Source organism: Haliotis cracherodii, unplaced genomic scaffold (genome assembly GCF_022045235.1).
Source record: "Haliotis cracherodii isolate W230 unplaced genomic scaffold, xgHalCrac1.p SCAF_10, whole genome shotgun sequence".
NCBI classification, from domain to species: domain Eukaryota; kingdom Metazoa; phylum Mollusca; class Gastropoda; order Lepetellida; family Haliotidae; genus Haliotis; species Haliotis cracherodii.
Window position 1 is genome coordinate 3,227,069 of NW_027266265.1, and position 25,833 is coordinate 3,252,901.

A 25,833-nucleotide genomic window follows, 5' to 3' on the forward strand; every position below is an offset into this window, starting at 1 on the left:
AGTATAATTATTCTGTCGATATCGTCTATATGGTTTCACTTATGCTACCCATCACTACAGAGCGGTATTGCTTGACGCTATTATGCAGCTATTACATCCACACATCAAAGAATTAAGATCTTCATCCATAACTTCGGGTTCATATTCAGCCCAGTAAAAAACCATAACATTATCAACAAATGAGACGTTTGGTGTTTATCTGTTTGAATATATCTCATTACGAGGAATAAGAACACATTTCTTTTGTCTGTGAGATTCCAGATATACAGTTCCAATGCACGATATTGTAAAGGGGTTGTAGGTGTCAACTGTGACATTTCACTTGAAATTCTTATCAAAGTTGATAGGGCTTGCTGACCTTCTGTAATGAAGACGATAGTCATTTCCCGTCTACATATACATTGTGGGTGACTAGTGATGCATTTGTGAGTGGTACTGAAATTCGAAGACACATATGTACTCACAGATATAAAAACGTTGCCATGGCATTAGGTTTGATGGACAACCCATGTCCTCTACACATGTGTGAAGTCACAGTTTCGTCTTTATTGTACAGTGCATGAGTCACTGCAAGCTGAGTTTATCACAGTATTTCATGTTTGAAACGTATGGTACGAGATATTGATACGAATTATAGATGCAAGGTTTTTGTACACCTAAACAAACCAGCAAAATATAGTTGCTCTTTCCCTTCCACGTGTCCGCAGCTTGTTTACGTGGATCAAATAAAGAGGGCAATTACATAAATAGTTTTAGATTTATTCGTGTTGGATTAACGATGACCTCGTACAGGAAGAAACCCTTTGCATTTCCCTGTGTACACTACCATTTTCATTGATACCAATAAAATGTTTCTTATCAGAGTCTGTCAAATGTTTATGAGCTGTATGAAGCTCTTGGCTTTATTGGATTGTAAAACAGCTGCTCTGAGAAGTTCATGTGACCTGATTAGGCGTTTCGATACCTTTACCACACATACCAATAATTGTACAAAATACCAGTATCACATACATGTAGTGAGGCTTAATGTGTTTTATCAAACAATGAGTGAGTGAGTGAGTATGGTTTAACGCCGCTTTTAGCTATATTCCAGCAATATCACGGCGGGGGACACCAGAAATGGGCTTCACACACTGTACCCATGTCAGGAATCGAACCCAGGTCTTCGGTGTGACAAGCGAACGCTTTAACCACTAGGCTACCAGACGGCCCCCATATCAAACAATGAAGGACAAGTACACATGTATGTTATATGGAAGAAAAAATATGGTGAATTCTCAGCCGCTACCTGTGAACTCTTGCCCTTATGTTACATAGACCCGACTCGAGGGCGTAATGTAGGTATTAGCCGCTGTACACCAACAGTAGTTTCAGCAAATAACTAATACATGTGTCCCGTGTTATGTCTTGAATAGACCTTGAAAGGGTTCGTGTACATCCTATACCCTGCCACTGTCAGACTCGTTAATTCTTACATCCGCTACTTCTGTCAATTACAACCATGGTTTGGTTGTAAACGCTATATAGATGCCTTATCCATAAATTGTGTCCACATTGTCATCCAACAACTTCTAAGAAATGCCCAGAAACAATTCATTTGTTAATTGTCAGGGATGACCGGAACCAGACCCCTGTATTGTCCCCTGTGATAGATGGCCATGTCAAAGACATAAACTGGACATAATCAATGTACACAACTGTCGTACGACGGCGTACGATTGAAAGCTGGCCTAGTGTACGACAGATCTGTCACTGAAATATGCATGTCAAATTCAGCTGATGACATGCATTCCATGCTTGGTGTCCTTTCTCTGTTTACAAACTGTGCCTGTTAGATCTGCTGTCGAGATGCATCTATTGATAACGAGGCTTGTACAAACACAACGCTTTTTTTGAAAGAATAGCAATCTCCACTGAGAGATATAGTAAGGCATGACAAGACGTAATACGATATGATAAATATAGAATAAACAACAGAAACAAACTGTGCGAGTGTATGCATATCCGACACAGACCTGATCTAATACAAGAACAACATTGTTATGATCTTGAATGAAATGAAATGTTGTGAAATTATGTGATGTGACTTTACCAAAGTATATTCAATCCAACGCACTTAACACACTGACAAACTTTCGCCATTCACAATAGGTTTACTAGTCCTGCACCATGACCGCTATATATATTTATTTTATGAAAAAATAATAATCTAGAAACGCATTCAAAAGCAAGTCTATCCAGCTGAAGCTAGCTCTGAAATCAGCATAAGGAAATATTTTTTATTTTTAGAGTCAAGAAGGAAATTGTGTACTATAAGATTTCAGAGACTAAATGTTAGTCTGTAGGTTTACATTTTACTCAATAAATGCATACATCTCAATTTAAGAATCGTGAGCATTATACACTGACGACAAAGTAAATACAATATTCAATATTTTTTATCCGATCCCAATACGTAACCCTGACTTCGAGGATAAAACATCAGTCAACATACGTTAATCCCCAAAAATGACTAATCCTTTGTTTTGACGTAAATATCCCCATGTTTTATTCTCAAGGGATGAGTTGATAACGCTGCACTTAATCGATGTTATATATCAATCAAATCTGTTAAACCCGACATGACCAATATACAGCCATGTCATGTTCATGTGCTGTTGCAGGCTGGCTGGCTATATATTGCTCCGCCCTGGTTGTCGAGCCACCAGTCTCAAGCAGGCAGGCAGTCCGTCAGTTCAGACTTTAAACCAACACACAGCAGTCATCATGAGTTGGGGATACGGAACCGAGAACGGTAAGTTGCTGCGGTGTGATAGTTCTTATTGTTCTTTAATATTTCTCTGCTCGCTTTGTTCTTTATTCAGGTCAGATGTATTTCATGTGTGTTAATGAGCACTCTTAATTTTGTTTTTGCACCTTTCAAAAATCAGTTTGCAACCGGAATCTTTTCTCTGTGAAGGTGACTTTTTTAGATTTCTTATTTTTGATTTCCAACTTTTTAAAAAGATATTGCATTAATTTGGCAGGACATTGATAACGGCTTTTGAAACACAGTCAATATATTTGCAGTATTCTTTCTTTTGGGACAGTTCTTAGTATAGATAGATGATTTATTTAATAAACTCATTATCACATCTATTATTTTTTAGATTCATTTACAAATATTTTTTGGTATAGTTTTTATTGTTTTAATTATAATCGTTCACATTTATTTTTGTCTTAAATGACACTGTCGTTGTAGGTGTAAGTTTGTTACCCTGTTGCTAGGTGAGACGTATATTATTTTTACCGAGCAAGTACAATATACAGTAACTAAGCAACATCTCGTCCTGATGTTGAAATCGAATAATATTCGTTTGTTTGAATCCATACACCTTTTTATGAGCGAATATGACAGTTAGAAGTATTGCACAGAAAACGTTTTACAATGTGTATTTATCCTTCGGCATACTCTTCACGGGGTGTGTCCCCTTGTTGTTCAGTGAATGTAAACCGCATTCGTTCGCGTTTTGCCCTTGAACTAAACGACCCCACATTTGTCGGCGGCTTGATATTTGAAATACACACTGGGTTCCGTCTTGTGCTACATCTGTTAACATAAGTCTAGACGCACCGATGGTGTGTATATGTACTATAGTTTCCCCAAGGAGCGCATGGTAATGGGAGGAAGGTTCGTCTTCTTATATAAAACGGTACATGTTTTTCAGTTACCATACCTTTTAATAGTAAGCCCATTATGACTTTGTAATATTTTTGCCAACTTGACAGTTGGAGTTTGGTTGGTTAAGGGACTTCTTCAAAGCGTTTTGCATATCTATTTCAAATACCTGTGCTACTTCGTAGAAACACCTTTTTTATAACTTCATCTAAACATATTACAAACAGGCGTCTCTCTTAAGGAAACGTCCCTAGTTACGGGAATGCATCACAAGTGACATCTATATCCTTCTCTTAACGTAGATCTGTTGTGAAGGTGAAAGTGACAAATATCCATTAAGGTTGTCAGGTGGGGCTTATCAAGTCAGTGCACACGTGTCAGTTGTCTGGCAGTACACCATCGACCTCCCGGTACCCGCAGTGCCTTCACTCAGGCGCACGGCGGACTGTGCATGACGTATGCCGGTCCTGATGGCTCTCTGTGGACATTAATCCTTAGTACCACGTGCCGTAAAGTAACAGCATGTAACATACACTTCTTAGAAAACTAGAACCCTTGAGGCAGATTCAACAATGTTGTTTTCTACAAGTGTTCAGTAACTACAATAATTATGATATTGAGTAGAAGCAATGTAGACGGGTAGAAATATGAATCTCAATTAAGTGGGATGCATAATTTCGGATCTTGCACAATCACACAATATTTATTTTGGATTTAATTGTACTACTTTGACAGATATTCTTGTACGGATATATCTGTGTATAAATCTGATGGATTCGTGGAAAATGGTGTTCAGATAAGCCAGATGAGTTAAGATAAGATAAGCCATCCTATAAAGACCATACGGTTAAAAGCATCGACAAACCGAGGTACAATGAAATCCTTTTTATTTGAAATGATTAAAGTAAATAACAGATGATTCTTACTAACCTGGGTTAAAAACGGACATTTGTAATTTGTACACCCTTCATATGTGGTTTTTAGCATCTTACTCATGTTTTAATGAGATGATTATCATAATATTTTTTATAAAATCAAGGGTATGGCCTTGACATGCTCCTGTTCTAGTGAGATGGTTACTACCATATTGTAAAAACAAAAACGTGCAAACCATTGACATATCTCATTACCATACTGTATACACAAGAGTGTGTATAGCTTAGTCACGTATATAAAGCAACAGCTGGTCCTTCGAGAAACACTATACGTTGAATATTAATATAGAACAAATACTACAGTCCGAAATGTACAATGTACAATGAAGGAACAGATATCTCATTGTAAGACATATGAGGACGCTAATTCGCAAGGACGTGTCATAGTATATATCTCTCCAGTTAATTCCCTTTGCGCCGCCATGCTCGGTTTAATCCAGTACACCACACACACAAGGTGACGAATGTTTTGTATATCAAACATGGCGTGCTCGTTTAGGTGCGTCTCAAAAAATGAATTAAATAAACTTAACGGCGCCTTTCACGATAGGCCAAATCAATTTGTTATATGTGTATTGACAATATGCCTCTGAATGATGCCTTACATAAATCTTTTATTGGGTTGAATTTATGACATTTCAAAATGCATTTAAACTTGTGATAAATAATATTCTGGGTAATAACGGATGTTCAACGGATGCTCACATACTTGCTGACATGGTTTTATGGGGCAATTACACCAAACTTAAATACAATAAACATTAAACAGGCAAGAGCCGAAATTCACTTGAACAAGTTGGCGGGGTATGTCAGCAGCATGGAACATGTCAGGCCATGACATTGGTGGGTTACACTGGCACCCGTTGACAATACCAGGTGTCACCTAACCACTGTGTGCGTGTCAGCGTAGCCCAAGAACATAGGCAATCAATGCCCAATATCTACCATCTCAAATACTGTTCCGACTTTAATTGAAATTTAAAGTAGACAAACGTTTATTGATAACTTCTTGTTTATGTCACCTTGCCGTGTCTGTCAAGTCATGTTGTCTAATATCCGTATGTCACATTCTCTGATAACATTGTGCCACATTGTCTTTCACGTGATATTCCTGTTTTTTTCAGGACCCAAGTCATGGGTCAACAACTTCCCCATAGCCGCGGGCAAACAACAGTCTCCTGTGGACATCAACTCGACCAATGTCGAGTTCGACCAGAAGCTCGAGGCCAACCCTCTTTCTGTCAAGTACTATATCGAACAGAACATGGACTTCGAGAACACAGGGTTCTCCGTCAAGGCCAACATCCGGGAACCATCAAGTAAGTTCCACTTTAAATGAACATCTTGCTTATTTAACGTGAGACAGTGAATGCTGTCTAACGTCACAACCAGCAATACCCTAGTCCATCACAGAGGCTCGTACAGAGTCGAGCCTGGGCAGTACAAGCCAATGGATGTACTCTCGGGGTTCTATAAAACCCAACAACCAAGTCTTCGAGTCTGACCACTAGAGCCGTTTTAGTCCACCCGTATGACAAGCATTGGTTGCTTAGGTGCATTTCTACCCGGTGTCCTCCAACCTTCCAACCATACCCAACTGCCCCCCCCCCCCTACCCCCCTAAACCATCCACCCATTTCATTTGTCTCCACTTTACCCAGCACATCATCCGTTTGTCCGTCAAGACAGCTTGTTACAAAGATGCGAGGAGTTGTGTTGAACATGGTAACATATGTGTAAAATAAAATCTCCATTCTTTAATGCAGATAATCATAAACCATAAACATAATATTGTATAATCATGAATTACAATTTCCCAGCCATATCGATACAACGACATCCTTTCTTCAACTGCAGAATCTGATTTGCCTATATCTAGCATGCTGATGTTGAACAATCTGTAACTGTGTTGCAGCTATCTCAGGGGGCCCCCTTGAAAGCACATATCAACTTGAGCAGTTCCATCTCCACTGGGGGTCATGTGACGAGAGGGGGTCGGAGCACACAGTGGAGGGCAAGACATTCCCAGCCGAGGTACTCTCTCCTAGACCACATGTAAAATATATCCGTCGTATATAAATGGTTATTTCAGTCAATCATAAGGCCACGACAAACGTATATTTTCCCAATGTATACAGACTCGAGAAATGCGAACTTAAAGGGGAAGTGTACACGCAAAAATCACTTTCTTTCTTTTTCTAAACAAAACGCAATTTTAGAATTAGTTAGTATCTGTGTTTGAAAATATACACTCATTTTTTTTCACAGTGAAAGTAGGAAGCTCACAATAGTGTGAAAGTGATATGCCGTTATGAGGCCTTCGTTTTACGAGCGAAATAGGCCTGAGTTATCCCCCTTAGATTATGACGTAATTGGTGCCAATTTAACTGGGTCCCTGTCTATTCTCAACGCAAAAGATATCAAGGACCAGTTTGCGGTAAAACAACATGGTCTACGACACACTCCGGCGCAGTGGTGACTCAGCATAACACAATTCTGGCTGGCATCTGAGATGCTAGAATCACAAACTGTACCTACACCACGTGAAGCGGCTCTAACAAAGCATGATGACGTCATAATGTTTATCAATTGGCACCAATGACGTCATATTGCAAGGGACATAAGCCATGGTGTTTTTGTTATGGAAATAGAACACTTGGAAAATGTGAAAAATATAAATCGTTTTAGTGCAAAAAATATGTTAATTGAATATGATGTTTTTTTATATTTTTGTCTATGACACTTCTATGTTAACACTTTTAATGTGGAAAAAGTACAAGGAAAAAAGGTTCATTTCCGTGTGAATTTGCCCTTTAATGACTTAATGACGTACCTTCTAACGTAATGGGTCGACAACAACAAAGATCTTGAGTCACAATTACTCTCCACTTAAACACGTACAGTCACAAGTAAACAATATTCTTTTCGATATTCAATTATGTGCTTGTTTTCTTTACAAATGAATATCTGTTTTCAGCTTCATCTAGTCCATTGGAACCGAGATAAATATTCCAGCTTCGGCGAGGCCGCAGACAAACCTGATGGTTTGGCAGTGTTTGGCATCTTCTTGGAGGTAGGACCCTCAACTAAAGTCTCGAGCTAATGGAACGTGTACATTATTCCTTTAGGCTTGCGTGACGAATGAATCGCATGTAAAATATGTAATACAAGGAAAAGGTCTTGGTGCAAAACGTCCCAAGTGAATTTTATATTTTACGAATGCTTTTCACACTTTGACGATTAACTGATCTCAACACGAGAAGGCCGTAGCTCCGAATTAAACTAATGAAACTATATTCCCATTTGTCTTCAGGTTGGCGCTGAGCATCCGGGTTTCAAACCTTTAACCGACGGTTTAGATGCTGTCAAGTTCTGTTCCAAACATGAACAGGTCAAAGGCCAGTTCAACCCCAAATGTTTCCTCCCAGGTGAATTCTCATTCATTCATCCATCTTTCCCTCTTTCCATCTGTCTTTACCCTACTCGCTATCCGTCAATTCATTTTCCTTATTCCAGAAACAAAGGGCTCCGTTCATACCCAGTAATGGATTCATTCATTGTTAAATTCCCATCATAGTAGTACTACTACGGAGAACAATAATGTCTATCATCTATATGCACTGGATGACTCAATATGAATAGAATTATTTATAAGGCAGATACGCCGAATATGCAATTTGGCAACTGGACACGGTTAATTAATGAAAGTGTAAAGTGTCTGAATTAACTTACTAGTCTTAACCTAAGCCCTGTATGTGTATGTGGGATCATGTACAATACTTCTTCTTCTCTCCAGAAACTCTGTCCGAGTACTGGACTTATCCCGGGTCTCTGACCACGCCCCCCTGCTACGAGAGTGTCACGTGGATAGTATTTAAAGAACATATGGTGGTGTCGGAGAGTCAGGTAAGCACACATTACCAACATGTACAGAAAATATAGTTAATCAAATGTTTGTAAGGTCGTGTGAAGAGAACATATATTGAGAAGCCAAAGGAACTCTCACTTGATGTTGTCATGTTTGAACTTAACATCGCTTGAAAATATCTTAGGTTAGCAATAGTATATCCCAAAATACACTGTGCTGGCCCTAAGTCAGCACTCATACTTCTACGTGGTTATCTTAAAAAATATCATTTGATTTAAAACGTATAATATGAAAAAATGGGAAAACTTTTTCGCATTATACACTGAAGGGTATCTTGAAAAATCTTGTCTTTCAAAATCATTGAGTCTGCCTTTTTCAAACACGGTAGGGGTCCTGTGGTTGCAAATTCATTTCTGATCACAGTCTTAATTGAACCAATCTATTTGTACACATAATAACCCAGCCACTGTTTTTTTCGAACTATTGGTTAATTTGATATACATTTAACAACAGTTCGTTCAATTTCCATCTATGTATTCTTTCTTGTTCCTCAGCATGTGTTTATGTAGGTTGGGACAATGGTTACTCCCAATAACAATATCCAATACGTATGTATCGTATATAAGAACCACTATAGTCACAGTCTAAAAGTTGAGACGAATATTAAATCCACTGTCTCTTATCATTCCATGTCTTAGTTTTAAAAAATTCTGCTTTCAGTTAAAGGCCCTTCGAAGCCTGTGTTGGGGGGACTGTGACGGCGACTGCATCGTCGACAACTACAGACCACCGTGTGAGCTAGGCAGCAGAAAGATCCGAGCAGCATTTCATTAACGATATCTGACTGACACACGGACAACGGCCCCGTCTGGCGGAAGGAATTGTAGAACACTGCCGCAATTGTTTGTGACTATCACAAAACAACGATGGACTGACATTGTCAGATCTCATCAGAAGTATAACAGAGCACTAGATATGAATCATGATCAATAGAATTCAGCTGGAATGATTCAATGAGCTGACACTATTCAATGTGTGTTCCGGGAGAACGAAAGGTTGACTTGAGCATGTGGAGTTATTGTTTCATGTATAGAGATCACGAGTAATGGTGGGAAATCATCAAGGAGTCCACGTGGTGTGATATTGTACCCCGATGGCAAGAATTGATGAAACATTCATTCGCGATTTGCCGACTCTGTGGACAAACGAAGCGCCAATACTATTGGTCGCTGAACAAGGGGTCCCACCATCACTGAGTATCAGAGGTTCTGGCGTGAATGGATCATGACATTTCAACATTAATGCAACGTCTTTCATCATATCATTGTACGGAAGTCCATAGTGACGCAAGTCACTAGAATTTTCTTTTGCTATTGCAATAAATCAGTGCCTAGTATATAGTTGTTGATTAAGAAATGTGTACTGTTTTTTTTGTTTGGCCATTCATTCATTCATCCAGTGGAATCCAAAAAGGTGGTTTGATGACATGGCGTTGAAAATGTCCCAGACTTTGAGTGATTGAATTAGGTTTTACGCCGCTTTGAAGGGTCCTTTTTTTGTCACGTCGTGTCAGCTTAATTAGGGATAGTAGACCAGCGGGCCACACATGTATAAACGGTATATTGCTGGTGAAGCGCGCGATCATAGTACTTGCAAACCTTAGATCACCGTATTGACAAACTCATGATCACAGTATTGACAAAGTCTTGGTCCTTGTGTGGACATTCGAATAGGCATAGTACTGAGACACCACTGGTCACAGTACAGACAAACCAATGTTCATAAAACTCACATACCGATGTGCACAGTACTGACAAACTGACTGACACATCCATGATCACAAAAGCGATAGACTCATAATCACAGTACATACAAACACATGATACTCGCAAACCCATGATCACTGAACTGACACAGCCATGATCAAAGTACGGACAAAGCCATGATCACAGTACTCACAAACCCACGATACCAGTACCGACAAAGCCATGATCACAGTATTGACAAAGCCATGATCACGGTATTGACAAAGCCATGATCACAGTACTGATAAAGCCATGGTCCTTGTGTGGACAAACGAATGGTCACCGTACTCGGACACCAACTGTCACACTACTGACACATCCATGTTCACAGTACTGACAGAGCCATGTTCGCAGTAGCGACAAACTCAGGCGAATCGATATGCAGGTAGACTGGTGTATTCATACGCAAGGCTTTTGTGTGAACTTGAGTCTGTATGCCTTTGGTAGATAATCTCTTGTATCAGATTCTTACTAATGAAGTAGTCGCATCCATCGATTGAGACAGGGTGCGTGTCTGTTTATTACCCATATGGGAACGGAGATGCTGGGTAGTATTTTTTCTGTAACCTCCCTAGGGAGGTTACATCAGTCGCTTTAATCCCGATTGGCTTTTTAAGAAAGCCTGTAATTTCATTGGTTAATGACGCATTACCGGAACTACATTTCCCCATTCATCAAATTCATTCATCTTTTTCCACAAACATGTCTCTGCCATACGAGACTTGTCATTTACAACATAAAGCGTTCTTAAGGCTATAATTTCTATTCATTCATATGAAATATTGTTCATTGTTTATGATAATTTAATACACGGAACATAAACACTAATTGAGTCTTGTAGATTAAATTTGATTGAATAAATCGTCTGCTATACCTGCATGTAAACAACAATGGCGACATTATTGTCTCCGGTAAAAGTGAACGATTTTGTGAAGATTGATGGATAATTGCTTGTGTAGTGAACATAATACAGCCATTGAACAGTATAAACGTCTTTGTGATGGAAACTGACATAGGTGAGCGACAAGTCCCTCGTTATAGACTACGCGTGATTCCTGAAACCTTGACTTCAATGTCTGCCACGCCCCCAACAAATCAATCAGTTTTGGATGATTTGATGGATAATGATTTCTTGGATGCCCCAAATAACATCCCTGATGTTCAAAAACAAGCAGAAAGATTGGTTGATGTACATGATGGCGACTTTGACAAATTTCTGGCAGAAAATGAAAATGCAAACACTATGAAAAAAACTATGCTCAACATGCGAGTTGTCAAACAGTTTCTTTCAGGAAAGCTGAATGGATTCAGGGGTAGTTTAAAACGCAAAGATTATGACTTCTCACTTTCCGTTTCAATTGAATTTTCCAAAATGAGGGATGTCATCAAGTCAAACTAAAATCACTGAAAAAAACCCAGAAAAGTGTAACTTACCTTACAGAGCGGAAGCTATTTCCAACAGTGAAATAAAACAACTCCGAGATGCAGGCCAACTTGGCACTAACACATCTGATTCCATATTAAACACTCTATGGTGGAACAATACAATTTGTTTCGGTCTACGGTCTACGGGGTGTGTGGGTGTGGGTGTGGGGTGGGTTTGGGGGTGGGGTGGGCGTTCAGTTGAAACGAGATTCTGATAATCATGAGTTCATCGAGTATGTTGAATGGCAATCCAAAACCAGAACCGGAGACGACCCCCGGGTGTTCGTGCTGTGACACTCAGGGCCTTGGCCCAACCCGATCACCCCTCATGGTGTCCAGTCAACGTGTATAAGGTGAATGAGTGAGTGAGTTAAAGTTTAACGTCACATCGGCAATGTTTCAGTCATATCGTGACGAGACGTGTATAAGGTCTTCCGCGACTTGAGACCCAGCCATTTTTCGGGGAGGGAAGATCCATTCTAACTCGCAACAAACACTAGAGGGTGTCCCAAATCTGGCCTTTAGTATGATACTGCAAATCCTAAAGATATTATAGCATCATTCTTAATGTTCATTATGTCAGGGTGTACTAGGATACAGTCATTCTTCTATAAATATTACATGTTATTTACCGTTATAGATTAAAATTGCGCCAAAAGCATTACATGTGATTGATTGGCTGATTGATTGATTGGTTGGTTGAATGGTTGCTTAATTGATTGGTTGTTTGATCAACTATTCAACCGTTTACTCATTTGTATTTACAACAGGTCGTGAAGCACTACAATTGATTGATTGATTGATTGATTGATTGATTGATTGATTGATTGATTGATTGATTGATTGATTGGTTGGTTGGTTGGTTGGTTGGTTGGTTGGTTGGTTGGTTGGTTGGTTGGTTGATTCATATGCCCATTTCATACGAGCGTTTACTCATGTGTGTACATTTACAACAGGAGCAAACTTGCATTATGCCTGGAGCATGGCACTGTATGTATATGTTGTCACTAAACGTTTATGCCCTCAGAACGATCTAACCCATATCTGTGTTGATTTGCCAACACCAAACAAATTGTCAACAGTTCTGTATCCTGGCGTTGACGCTATTCAATAAACAGCAATACCAACTTTTACGCGGGCATCCAATGCTGGGCGGAATATATCGTCCTGGGAATTAACATCAAACCCTTTGGTGAAAAAGATATGGCACGACAAAGACACCCGAAATAAAGCCCAAGCTTCACCGATTCCTCACTGAGTGCGTGAGCGAGTGAGTTGGGTTTAACGCCGCTTTGAACAGTATTCAAGTTATATCGCGGCGTGTCAGCTTAATGTGGGAGGAAAGCCCGAAGTGATGCAGGTCTCAGACGTTTACAACTTCGGTGAAACCCACGAGCACGGTGCCGGCAAACCTAGAAACATAATCTGGTCGAACCGGGATTCGAACCCACAATCATAGGTTTCTGTCGTGCTCAAGGGACGCAACTCTGGACAGTGAATCGCGGCGCCTTAGACGACTGGGCCACCCGTGCCCCCTGATTCCTCACTGAAGCCATCTGGGATATTAGTACGTGAACTCATCCGAAGTCACAACTGTGATGAAATTCAACCACCAGAAAGTCACTACAAAGGGTTCCAACTCCATGCACTAAAAATCCTCCCAAAGTTGACACTACTTTAACATCAGAAGTGACTAAAAATGAAAAACAAACCTACTACGATCAGCAGCTGTCTCTGAAATTCAAACTACCTTGGACAGCTGGGCTGATGGATCCAAGAATCCTACGAACATCACTGCTGGTTACAGGATCCATATCCATAGCTGCAAACCCAAGTCAGTCTCGGTTCGCCTGCCTGATGGTCAGTCAGTATTCACTGCTGAAGTGGAGGCAATTCATCACGCTAATACCAGAACAAGCCTATATTCGACGAAGTCATCTATATCCCCTGCCCATTTTAACACGTTATGGTCCCAAACTAGGCAACTGACGCAACATTTCTCTTAGCCCATGTCAAAATAGCTGCAGTGGAAATTCTAAAATAAACATTTCTAAAACTCCTTAATATCAAATGGCAACAGTTCAGTATGTGCTTTATATATAAACATGCAATGTTTGGCAAGGAAATATTTATAAAATTCATAAATAGCAAAAGGAAACAATTCGGCATGTGTCTGATAGATGTGGATAATTTCATCCGGAATCGAACCCTACCCTTATTGTTTTCTAAGTCCAATTTGTTGCCATGGAAGCGTAAAAAATTCCAAAATTCCTAAATAGCAAAAGGCACCGGTTCAGTATGTGTCTGGTAAACATGCATAGTTTTGTTAGAAAGTATTGAATGGGTTTTGGGTTATGCTCCAGAAACAAACTCTACCCTATAGAAGTTCAACTTGTTGCCATGAAACATAAAAAAATAGAAAAATGCTAAAAATCCTAAATAGCAAAAGGCACAAGTTCAGCATGAGTCTAATAGACACGCAAAGTTTCGTAGAGAAATATTTAACGGTTTCTGACTTATGCTCCGGAAACGATTTCGGAACACACACACACACACACACACACACACACACACACACACACACACACACACACGGACGGAGCCCATTTCTATATCCCCCGGCGGGGCGGGGAATAATAACCGAAAGCATCGTATCAGACTCGCTATTAAATTTTAATTCAATTCAATTTTTATTTCGGTTTTCTGGGCTATTGGCCCTTTACAAGGTAACTAAACATTTCAATTGTTCACACGGTAGCATTTGATTTCAGTGAAAATATATCTTAGACAGTGATTATTGTTAATAGACATTTTCTTTGAGTTAAGGCTTCCATAATGTACTTCGAACAGTGTCAAAGAATATGTGTACAATTACTTTATCATATTTATCAACATTTTTAATTTGTCCATACACTGGCAAATGTTTGTTACGAATGGCATCATAGGCTTTACAATGGATTTCGTTTTCATTATCAGATTCGCTGAGTGCATTGCAAGCGATCAGTGGCAGAAATTCAAACTCGAGACCAAACGCATTCAATAATATTCTATACGAATATACAAAACTATTGGACCAGGGGAAACAGGTGGAGCTGTGTTGTCTCCCGTCTCACATAGATATTCATGGAAATGAATAAGCAGACGATTGTAACCCACGTCGTCTATTTTTTAGAGCCTCACTATGCCTGGGTTGTCTAACCATGCATGAGTGGTTTCTCCATGTCTCAGGGTAACCCGTGTAGTCACTGACCCATATATTCTGTTTGGGAGAGATTATCAATGGGCATAGGGGTGTTAGGGTAAGGACAACTTGAGATGGAGATTAATAAAGCAGTGTGTTTATTCAAACTCTCAGTAATGGAATGAGATTAATTAAGGTGTTTTTTCAATCAAGAAGTGTAAGTGAAATAACATAGTTTGACAATATAGAGATAAGAAAAAGGCGTCGTTAGAACTCATTTTAACTAAAATACTTCAAACCACTGTTGAATCGTATGCTTGTTGTGAACAGTGAAGTGTCTGTGTCGAATATTTGTGGACACCATTAAGCTTGTGGCTCATAAATAAATAATATATGATGCATAACAAATTGTCTTTTTGTTTTAATTTCGTGAATCCCTTTTCACAGTAAAGTGAATTGATCCATACGCCTTCTTTGTCTCTTGTTTGTTTGCTGTGTAAGGCCGCACAATATTCCAGCTATATGAGGGATGTCTGTAAATAATCGAGTCTGGACTAGGCAATCCAGTGATTGACATCATGAGCATCGATCCACGCAATTGGGACACCGATGACATGCATCAACCAAGTCAGCGAGCCTGACTACCCGATCCCGTTAGTTGCTTCTTGCGACAAGCATAGTCGCCTTTTACGGCAAGCATGGGTTGCTGAAGACCTATATATTCTACCCCGGATCTTCACGGGTCTCTACTTTGTCTGTCACTCATCCCTGACTATATCTGGATTGTCTAATAGCTGCTGTTGACCTCTTTCAAAAATTAAGATGAAGCGGGTTGATACCAAGCAGACACAGTGGCAAGCCAGCTCCAGACAAAGTGGATATACAGCCTTTTCCCTTCAGCAAACTAAAGATAAAAAGCATAATCAAAGCCTCCAGAGCCCAATGGCAAGCCAATGGGACGCAAGTAGAAACGTCCGTTTGCAATACACAATTCAACCCAAGATCCGCAATAGCCATCTCACACCTGTCACAAAAACACTTTGACAATGTATGCCCATTTGGCAATAAACTTGAATCGACAACAGCAACAATCACATTCCAAGAAGATCACCCGTTGGCAAGTATTTTCCCTACTGTATTTCCCGAACTGTCACATATACAGTGAATTCTCCCTAAGTAGAAACCTTGTGAAAAACCTGCCATTTAGACACATTTTCTGGGTCTCCAGTGACATGATGCATGGTATATTTGACTTGATAAGAAGATAAGCAGTCAGTGTGATTGCAAACGCATTAATGACTAAGCCATTTGAGTAGTTCACAGACAACTGGGTGTGCTAATGTGTCACTCTGTTTCATATCTGTCGATATGCCTTCCACAGATATCCCAACGATTGGGCCCGGGAAGAAACGTTGTATCCGTCATTATTATTGAAAGCTATTCCTGTCATGGTTATTGTTGTATCTTTATTGGCATTTAGTATCTGTTAGTACCTTGAATGAGACCTGTTTTAAATGAGTTGTACAGTATTGTTTTGGTACTGAATTCATAAACTCTATCTATCTATGGATCTACGATGCATATCTTCTTCCTCTGTATCGTCTTCGCCACATATGAAATTAAGTTAGGGGAAGCAAATATGAAAATCTATATCCATACAGAACAATATACATGTACAGAGCCTAACATAAGCGAAGCTGTACAGGGAGTGAGGATCATGTGAATCGGCCTCCTTCATCAGGTTCCATCTTAAGTCGTCATTCATCCGCCATCACTTTATATTTGTTACACTGTCACTTAGATCATAGACTGTCATATATACCTTGAAACAAATATATCCAACACAGCCCATGCATGTCTATACTTGTGGGCAAGTCTAGATTTAAGAAGAGTCTCTGGGCTCCTTTTTATTACGTTTTGTTAAGAGAATATAACAACTGTTTTTACCTGTAAACTATGTTCATTTCTGACACTACATGTTAGTTGACTTAGATCTATGAACACTTTATATCTCAAATGAGCCATCTGAGTGAAAGTATACACTTGGCAGAAAACAGTTGCAAAAATGTTGCAAAATTAAGGTCTAACATCCAACTTGACACCCGATTCAAATACATCACCATCGATTAAAGTTGTTTGTTTTCATCTTTAGCCACATCCAACATGAGTGTATACTTTCGTTTGTCCTGCATATATATGATATAACTATTATATTTACATTATGCTATACAATTATACATAGTTCTATTTGCAGTTATGTACTTATCGCTATGGACTGTTCATTTGTAATTACGGTTTCCATTGTTCTTCATATGACGAGATTTATTTTATGTTCATTCGCAAATTCCAAAGTACTAAGGTGGCCTCGCATGATCATATTTATATAATTTGTATATCGTCTTCCATTGCTTTGATCATACGCTGGGCGACTAAACACAGTTTCCTGTAGATTAGTGGGGTGGAAGGGGATTTCTGGAATGTCCACGGACCACATGTGATCTGCTGACAACGACGGCGGATAGCACTGGTGGATGTAGAATCTTGACATGTTGTTTGTAAGATGGGTTATTATATTTCATAACGTTCCCGTTTCACGGGATCACACGCTGGGCGAACAAACCTCAATTACCTGAAGATTATTGGGATGCAAAGGTTTGCTGATCTGTGTGGTGTAAGCACACCCAGGCCTTTGTCTTGTGTATGGCTGTATAGTCCCTTTAAATCAAGTAATCTAATATCCCTGGCCCAGCTCTTCCACAGCATGGCCCTGTCCTGTATACAGCTGGTGCACGGTCCATTGGACACCAGGACCATTTGGACCAAATTGTAAATTTGTCATGTCTTTGATGAAAACTTAGTTTCTCTCCTGGAGCCAGATGTGATAGTTATAGTTACATAATAATGTCGTTTGACAAGCTGGGCAGTGGGAGAAGAATGTCTGTTGACCACACGTTACTGATCTGTTGACAGTTGTATTCTAAAACAAGATATTCCTTTCTGCATTACACTAATCCCAAGCTCTATCATCCTTGAAAAGCATTTGAAATAGCTCTGAACTGTTCCATATTTCAAATCCAGCTGATACCTTCATCAATTAGACACCGATGTGCATTACAAACTGTATATCTGAAATATCACTGACCAGTGAATGATTGAGTATGGGTTTACGACGCTTTTAGCAATATTCCTGCAATATCACGGCGGGGGCATCAGAAATGGGCTTCACACATTGTACCCATGTCGTGAATCGAACCCGGGTCTTCGGTGTGACGAGCAAACGCTTTAACCACAAGGCTACCCGACCACCAAACATGTTCATATTTTGCATACTCTATTATTTTTCCTCATATTGAGATATATTCTTCTTCCTCAAATTTAGAAAAAAAGAAGATTTTTATATGTGTCATGCATTGTACAACATAAAATTCGCTACATTGTTAGGTTATTAGATATGTACAATGCCCGGCCAGTATGACCTATGAGACAAATGCGTACAACATTTATAGATTACAATATTACAATAAAACGTTATAAGGGAGTTAGAGTGACATCAGTATAGACCAACCTCAAGTCTGCAAGTCCTCCTGCGTATACCTACTCATACCTGCAAAAATGCATCCTCGAACATTTAACTTACTTACACAATCATCTCACTATATCTACGTCCGTTATCCCTCGTATCCCCACGCATGCACAGACAAACACACACGCACGCATGCACGCACGCACGCACGCACGCACGCACGCACGCACGCACGCACGCACGCACGCACGCACGCACGCACGCACGCACGCACGCACGCACGCACCAATCCCCTCTATTCATCAGACTTTATTCATGTGTTGTTGTTGTTGCATTAAGTGTTTAACAGGTCGCCTTCTGCCTAGGCAATTTCGGCTGACCTGTCCCTCTTTGGGACTCCTGTGTGTGAGAAGGGTACACATATCTATTGGGAATTCGGTGTTCACATAATTTCAGTTTTTGTATTGATATGATTACTATTTTCTTATATTGATATGATTTCATTTTTATCCTTGGCTGCTCTGTTTATGTACGTTCGAGTAGCTGTCCATCTCTCAGAAATAGAGTTAGTTTGGCCTTCGCTATTGCATCTCTTGGCTTTAGGAGATCTATGACAGATAGCGGATCTAACTGCAATTCTTGTTTTAACCTAGCCCGGGCTGGGGCATGGTCTTGACATTCTAGTAACACGTGATCAATGGTTTCAGCCTGATTGCAAGATGAACAAACATTGTCATAGTGCTTTTTGTGACCAAGTCTGAGGCGTGCGATAGCAATTTTAATTTTCCTTTCATTTGAGTATGAGTTTGGCTTTTGTTGGACCTTGGGTTGAATTTTGTATAGCCATCTGCCGATCTTACTTGCGTCCCACTGGGCTTGCCATCTTTCTGCTATGGAGGCTTTGCTTTTGCTTTTTATATCTCGTTTACTAAAGGGAATAGGCTGTATATCCGCTTTGTCTAGAGCTAGCTTCGCCAGTGAGTCTGCTTTTTCATTTTCATATAATTTTCATATTCATGTATCCGTACCCATCCTTACATACATACACACCCCTCTCACCATACCTCTGCATCCACCCTTCTATATCTATTTAGAAATATTTAAAATCTATTCTTGGGAGAAATCGGTGTTGTTTTGATAAGTAATCGTCACTATGAAAGCTATTCCTGTGTAATTAATTGAAGCATTCTCATAAGGAGCTGTGGTCCATTGATCACAGATATTTGGGGATTAGGGTGGTAAATGAGCAGGGAAATTAAATGATGTATTTCTAAATGGGAGTACCTGTCAATTCCGCTCATGTGTTAATTGTCAAGGATGACCGGAACCAGGACACATCCATGTATTATCCCCTGTGATAGGTGGCCATGTCACAGACATAAATTGGACGTAATCAATGCACACAACTGTCGTATGACGACGCATATCTATATTATAGGATTATATATATAAATATTTAAGAATTCTGAGCATTATACATTGATGACAAAGTGAAAATACACTATTTTATATTCCTTATCCGATACCAAAACATAACGCTGCATTAAGGCGACAAAGCATCAGTCAACATAATCCCAAAAATGACTAATCCTTTGTTTTGACGTAAATATCCCCATGTTTTATTCTCAAGGGATGAGTTGATAACGTTGCACTTAATTGATGTTATGTATCTATCAAATCTGATGAACCCGACATGACCAATATCCTGCCATGTCATGTTCATGTGCTGTTGCAGGCTGGCTGGCTATATATTGCTCCGCCCTGGTTGTCGAGTCACCAGTCTCAAGCAGGCAGGCAGTCCGTCAGTTCAGACTTAGCACCAACACACAGCAGTCATCATGAGTTGGGGATACGGAACCGAAAACGGTAAGTTGCTGCGGAGTAGTAGTTCTTGTTATTTTTTATTTTACTTTCTAAAATGATATTGCAATAATTCAGCAGGGCATCGATAAAGCCTTTAACACACCGTCCGTATTCACAGTATTCGTTCTGTTGGGTGAGCTCTCAGTATAGAGATAATGTCAACACTCGTGTTATCATTTTGACAGTTTAATAAATCGAGTGTATAAGAAGCAGTTGTCTTTCATAACTAATTCGGACAATACAGAAGAATGTGTATTTCATCTTCTACCTTGTTTAGGAACAGATTTTGCATATTCTCTGGTCGGCAGGGTAGATGGTGTATGTCCCTCTTTCCATCTCCAGATTATGGCAATTGAGTCTTAATTAAGTAAGGGCTAATCTATGTTCTTTACATTGTACTGCTGAAACATACTTCTAAAGTTTATTTGAGCTATCAATGTTTACTTGGTCACTTTCAATGAGAAATTTCTAAATTTGGTTTGAAGAGCTTCATTGAATTTTGAACAAGAGGCATTTTCACTTTTGAATTTCGGAAGTACGTGTGTCATCACATGTTTAACATATTACAGGACATTTGGGATGAAGCCAAATGAATATCCTCCTTGTACGCAGCATATAGAAGCCTGTCATAATCCATGTCTCTCTGGCAATGTTACATTTTATCCAAAATGAATTAACTCAATCAATGAGTTTATGTACTGTGTCATGTTACATATATAATTTTATTAGTACATAATATTACTTCTTGTAAACTGCCCCCGCACCATACAAACATATTGATGCAAAAGAAACTATGCTATGTCGCCCTCGTTCTGTAATAAGCAGTATTGTTATCACCAGCCCATCCTGAATTTTATTGAAATCAATTTCATCAATCTTTTACGATTTGGCATGCTCCACGGTTATCTTCCTTGACTCTGCCTGTTCAGATCGGATACATGTGCTGCATTTAGGAAACCAGATCGTGGTAGGAACGCTACGATTTTGTCTTAAAGCCGTGCCTATCATGTCAGGTTGTCTGATATCTTTATGCCACGATGTCTGTCATCACATGGTATTCCTGGTTTTTCAGGACCCAGGTCATGGGTCAACAACTTCCCCATAGCCGCGGGCAAGCAACAGTCTCCTGTGGACATCAACTCGACCAATGTCGAGTTCGACCAGAAGCTCGAGGCCAACCCTCTTTCTATCAAGTACTATATCGAACAGAACATGGACTTCGAGAACACAGGGTTCTCCGTCAAGGCCAACATCCGGGAACCGTCGAGTGAGTCACTTTAAATGAACATCTTGCTTATTTAATGTGAGAAAGTGAATGATGTTTTATGCCACAGACAGGAATATCCTGGTCAATCACAGACGCTTGTAAATAGTCGAGTACCTGGAAACAAGAACAGCGATCAACGCTATCAGGCTACTATAAATTAGAATCAACAAGTCACTTAGCCTGACAACAAGAGCCGTTTTAGTCGACCCGTATGACACGCATCGGTTACTTGGGTGCATTTATTCCGGGTGTTCCCACATAACATATAGATTCTCCCCAATCCACACTGCAGTTATCATACTTTCCAACGATACCCAACTCACCCCCACTCATACCACCCAACTATTTCACACTTTTCTCCACTTAAACACCACCTCGCCAACCATCCGTTTGTCCGTCTAGACAGCTTAATACATAGATGCGACGAGCTGTGTTGGACATAGTAACAAAGGTGCAAAATGTAAAACCCATTCCATTAATCAGATTATCATAAACCATAACTAATATTGTGTAGCAATATATGATAATTTCCCCGCCATATCGATACATCGACAATTATCCTTTCACTGTAGCATCCGATACAGATTTTCCTTTATCTAGCATTCTGATGTTGAACATTGTGTAACTGTGTTGCAGCTATCTCCGGGGGTCCCCTGGAAAGCACGTATCAACTTGAGCAGTTCCATCTCCACTGGGGGTCATGTGACGAGAAGGGATCGGAGCACACAGTGGAGGGCAAGACATTCCCAGCCGAGGTACTCTCACCATGGACACTTATTACGATATTTAGGGTCCATGCTCTCACCAAGACCACATGTCAAATACATCCGATGTCAGTGTATAAATGGTTATTTCAGCAAATCATAAGACCACGACACGTATATTTTCCCAATGTATATGTGAACTTGTATCACTTATTGACGTACCTTCTAAAGTAACGGTCTACAAAACAATGATTTGGAGTCATAATTACTCTCCACTTAGATTTGCCAGAAGTAAACACGCAAATCTTAAGTAAACAGTATTCACTATTTTCGATATTCGATTTGATATTGAGTTCGTCTTTTACAAATGAATTTTTTTTCAGCTTCATCTGGTCCATTGGAACCGTGATAAATACTCCAGCTTCGGAGAAGCTGCAGACAAGCATGATGGTTTGGCAGTGTTTGGCATCTTCTTGGAGGTAGGTCTCTCAACTAAAGTCTCTGTTTAATGAAACGTGTACATTTTTCCTTTAGGCCCGCGGAGCGAATGAAGCGCATGCAAAATATATGTAATACAGGGAACAGGTTTGGTGCAAAATGTAACAAGTGAATTGAATATTTTGTGAATGCTTCTCACACTTTGACTATGTACTGATTTTAGGTCGATGTCCCTAATTGAAATAATGAAACTATGCATAAATTAGGGTAGTTGAATCACAACAAGACATACAATTTGAGTATTCTCATCTGACCTTGGCGTTCCCGTGCTTCAAACCTTCGCTCCAAACTGTCTCATCCAACATTTAAGTGAACGCATTGAGAGATAAGCAAGTGACACACATTTGAGGGTCATTTATACCTATTTCTCTTCAGATTGGCGCTGAGCATCCGGGTTTCAAACCTTTCACCGACGGTTTAGATGCTGTCAAGTTCCGTTCCAAACATGAGCAGGTCAAAGGCCAGTTTAACCCCAAATGTTTCCTCCCAGGTAGGTTAAGTTTTCATTCATCCATGTTTCCGTCTGTCCATCTGTCTTTACCCTTCTCGTATTCCGTCAACCTTATCGTTCACATCACGTAATGTTTTCATCCATCCATTATAAAATTCCTATCATATCACGGAGAACGATAATTTCTATCATCTGTATACACTGTATGACTCAATATGAATCAAAATATTTTAATGGCGGATATGCCGAATATGCCGAATATGCAATTTGGTAACAGGACACGGTTAATAAATGAAAATTAAAAGTGTCTAAATTAACTTACGGCTCTAAACCTAACCGCTGCATGTGTATGTAGAAATCATGTACAATATTTCTTCTTCTCTTCAGACACAATGTCCGAGTACTGGACTTATCCCGGGTCTCTGACCACGCCCCCCTGCTACGAGAGTGTCACGTGGATAGTATTTAAAGAACACATGATGGTGTCGGAGAGTCAGGTAACCACAGATAACCAACATTTACAGAAAATATAGTTTTTTGAAACTTAAAATTAAAATTGAAATTATTGATTGTTAAAATATGCATACATTTAATAACAGTTCTTTGAAATACTGAACTCGGTATACTTTCCTTTGCCCCTCAGTATATGTTTATGCTTGTGGACTGGGATAATGGTCACTGCCAATAACAATATCCTATACAACTTATATAAGAGCTACTTGTCCTTATTCATTAACAATCGTTGAGAAGGTGGTGGAAGCATATCATTTTCAGTTAGTAAGTCAGGATTTAATCGAAAAGCCATCTCCTGTTTTTCCATGGTCAAACTTACCATTCCTGCTCCCGTGCAATAACAATTCTGCTTTCTGTCAAATAAAACCAAACATTATTCTTTCCAAGAACAACAGTACAGAAATATATGAGACCTTTATACGCCTCTACATAATAAACGTTAACGCCGCAGAATAATCAGTCTCGAATATTTGCCAAAACATGAAATGCCTAAAAGTTGAGATTTGAATAAAATCCATTGTCTCTTATTCCGTCTCTGAATAAATTTTATTCTGCTTTCAGTTAAAGGCCCTTCGAAGTATGTGTTGTGGGGACTGTGACGGCGACTGCATCGTCGACAACTACAGACCACCGTGTGAGCTAAGCAGCAGAAAGATCCGTGCAGCATTTCATTAGTGACTGAAAGAACTGTGGCTTTAATGATATCTGACTGACACACGGAATGAAGATCACGTTGACCGACCCCGACTGGCGGAAGGAATTGTACAACACTGCAGACATTGTTTGTGACTATCACACAACAGGGATGGACTGACATTGTGAGATTTCATCAGAAGTATAACAGAGCACTTGATATGAATCATGATCATTAGAATTCAACTGAGACGATTGACACTATTTAATTTTGTTCCCGGAAGAACGAAAGGTTGACTTGAGCATGTGGAGTTGTTGTTTCATGTATTTAGAACACGAATAATGGTGGGAAAGCACAAAGGACTCACAATTTATGTTCCACTTGGTGTGATATTGTAACCCGATGGCAAGAACTGATGAAACATTCATTCCCGATCTTCTGTGAACAACAAATCGCCCATAAGTCCCACCATCACTGAGTATCAGAGGTAATGGCGTGAGAGGATCATGACATTTCAACATTAATGCAGCGTCGTTCATCACACCAGTGTACGGAAGTCCATAGGGACGGATGTCATAGTTGTTTTCTTTTGCTATTGCAATAAATCAGTGCCTAGTATATAGTTGTTGATTAAAAGATGTGTCCTGTCCTCTTGTTTGGCCATTCATCCATCCACTGGAATTCCAAAAGGTGGCTTGCTGTCTTGGCATTGAAAAATGTTCCAGATTTTAAGTGATTGAATTTGGTTTTATGCCGCTTTGAACGGTCCTTTTTGTCTACTGACACTCATGGTGTCATCAAAATACAGTCCAATATGGTGGTTTCATGTGCAACCTTTATGTGGCCAAAGGTTGACTTTATGAAAATGGACGACTCTGATATGCAAATTGAAAGATGTCATCATATAAACAATGGTAAACCAATCGCAGTCAAACTTGAAATTATGGCACAAAGGAATCTGTAACAGTAACGGTAACGGTATTAGTATGACGGCAGATTGAGGAATAAAAGTAAAAGTCACTCATCAGTAATGGAAACAGCCAGAGCAGAGGGAGAGAGATGCCGTTTGCGGTTTGATAAGCTCTTTTTTGTTATAATGATGAGATCCTGTAATTTGATCTTGAAAACAACTGTGTGGTTGAACTCACCGAAACGCGCTCGTATGTACCCGCTGAGGGATCTGCGAAGTGCACGTGAGATGCATGAGAGTGTCTCAACGTCAGCGGTTCATTTTAATTACTCGCAGATAGGATGAAGGCCGTTTCAGAGGTGGTGAGGACAGTCATGTCGTTACTCTCATGACATGTAATGTACATGGAACATACAATTGAACTGAATACCTGAAATCTCAAAGACAAAACAAACATGCTCTTATTCCTCATAATGAGGTACATTACAAAATCAAATAACTCCAAACGCCTCCTGTTTAGGATTTGAGTTTTTTGCTTTATTTTGGGCTGAATATGAACACGCAATGATTGTATTGCTTATTCCGTAATGAGGCCACCG

General features: G+C 39.7%; 1 protein-coding gene across 1 annotated transcript; it reads left to right on the forward strand.

Moving 5' to 3' along the window:
* The first annotated feature begins 1,130 nt into the window (after positions 1-1,130).
* On the forward strand, positions 1,131-24,365 carry LOC139444791 (uncharacterized). Its single transcript, XM_071225754.1, has 16 exons — positions 1,131-1,243; positions 2,664-2,794; positions 5,718-5,912; positions 6,508-6,626; positions 7,570-7,665; positions 7,906-8,020; positions 8,389-8,498; positions 9,181-9,282; positions 20,130-20,260; positions 21,187-21,224; positions 21,330-21,524; positions 22,161-22,279; positions 22,612-22,707; positions 23,102-23,216; positions 23,565-23,674; positions 24,252-24,365. Coding segments are annotated over exons 1-16 (1,788 nt in total). The 5' UTR covers positions 1,131-1,241.
* Positions 24,366-25,833: the final 1,468 nt, after the last annotated feature.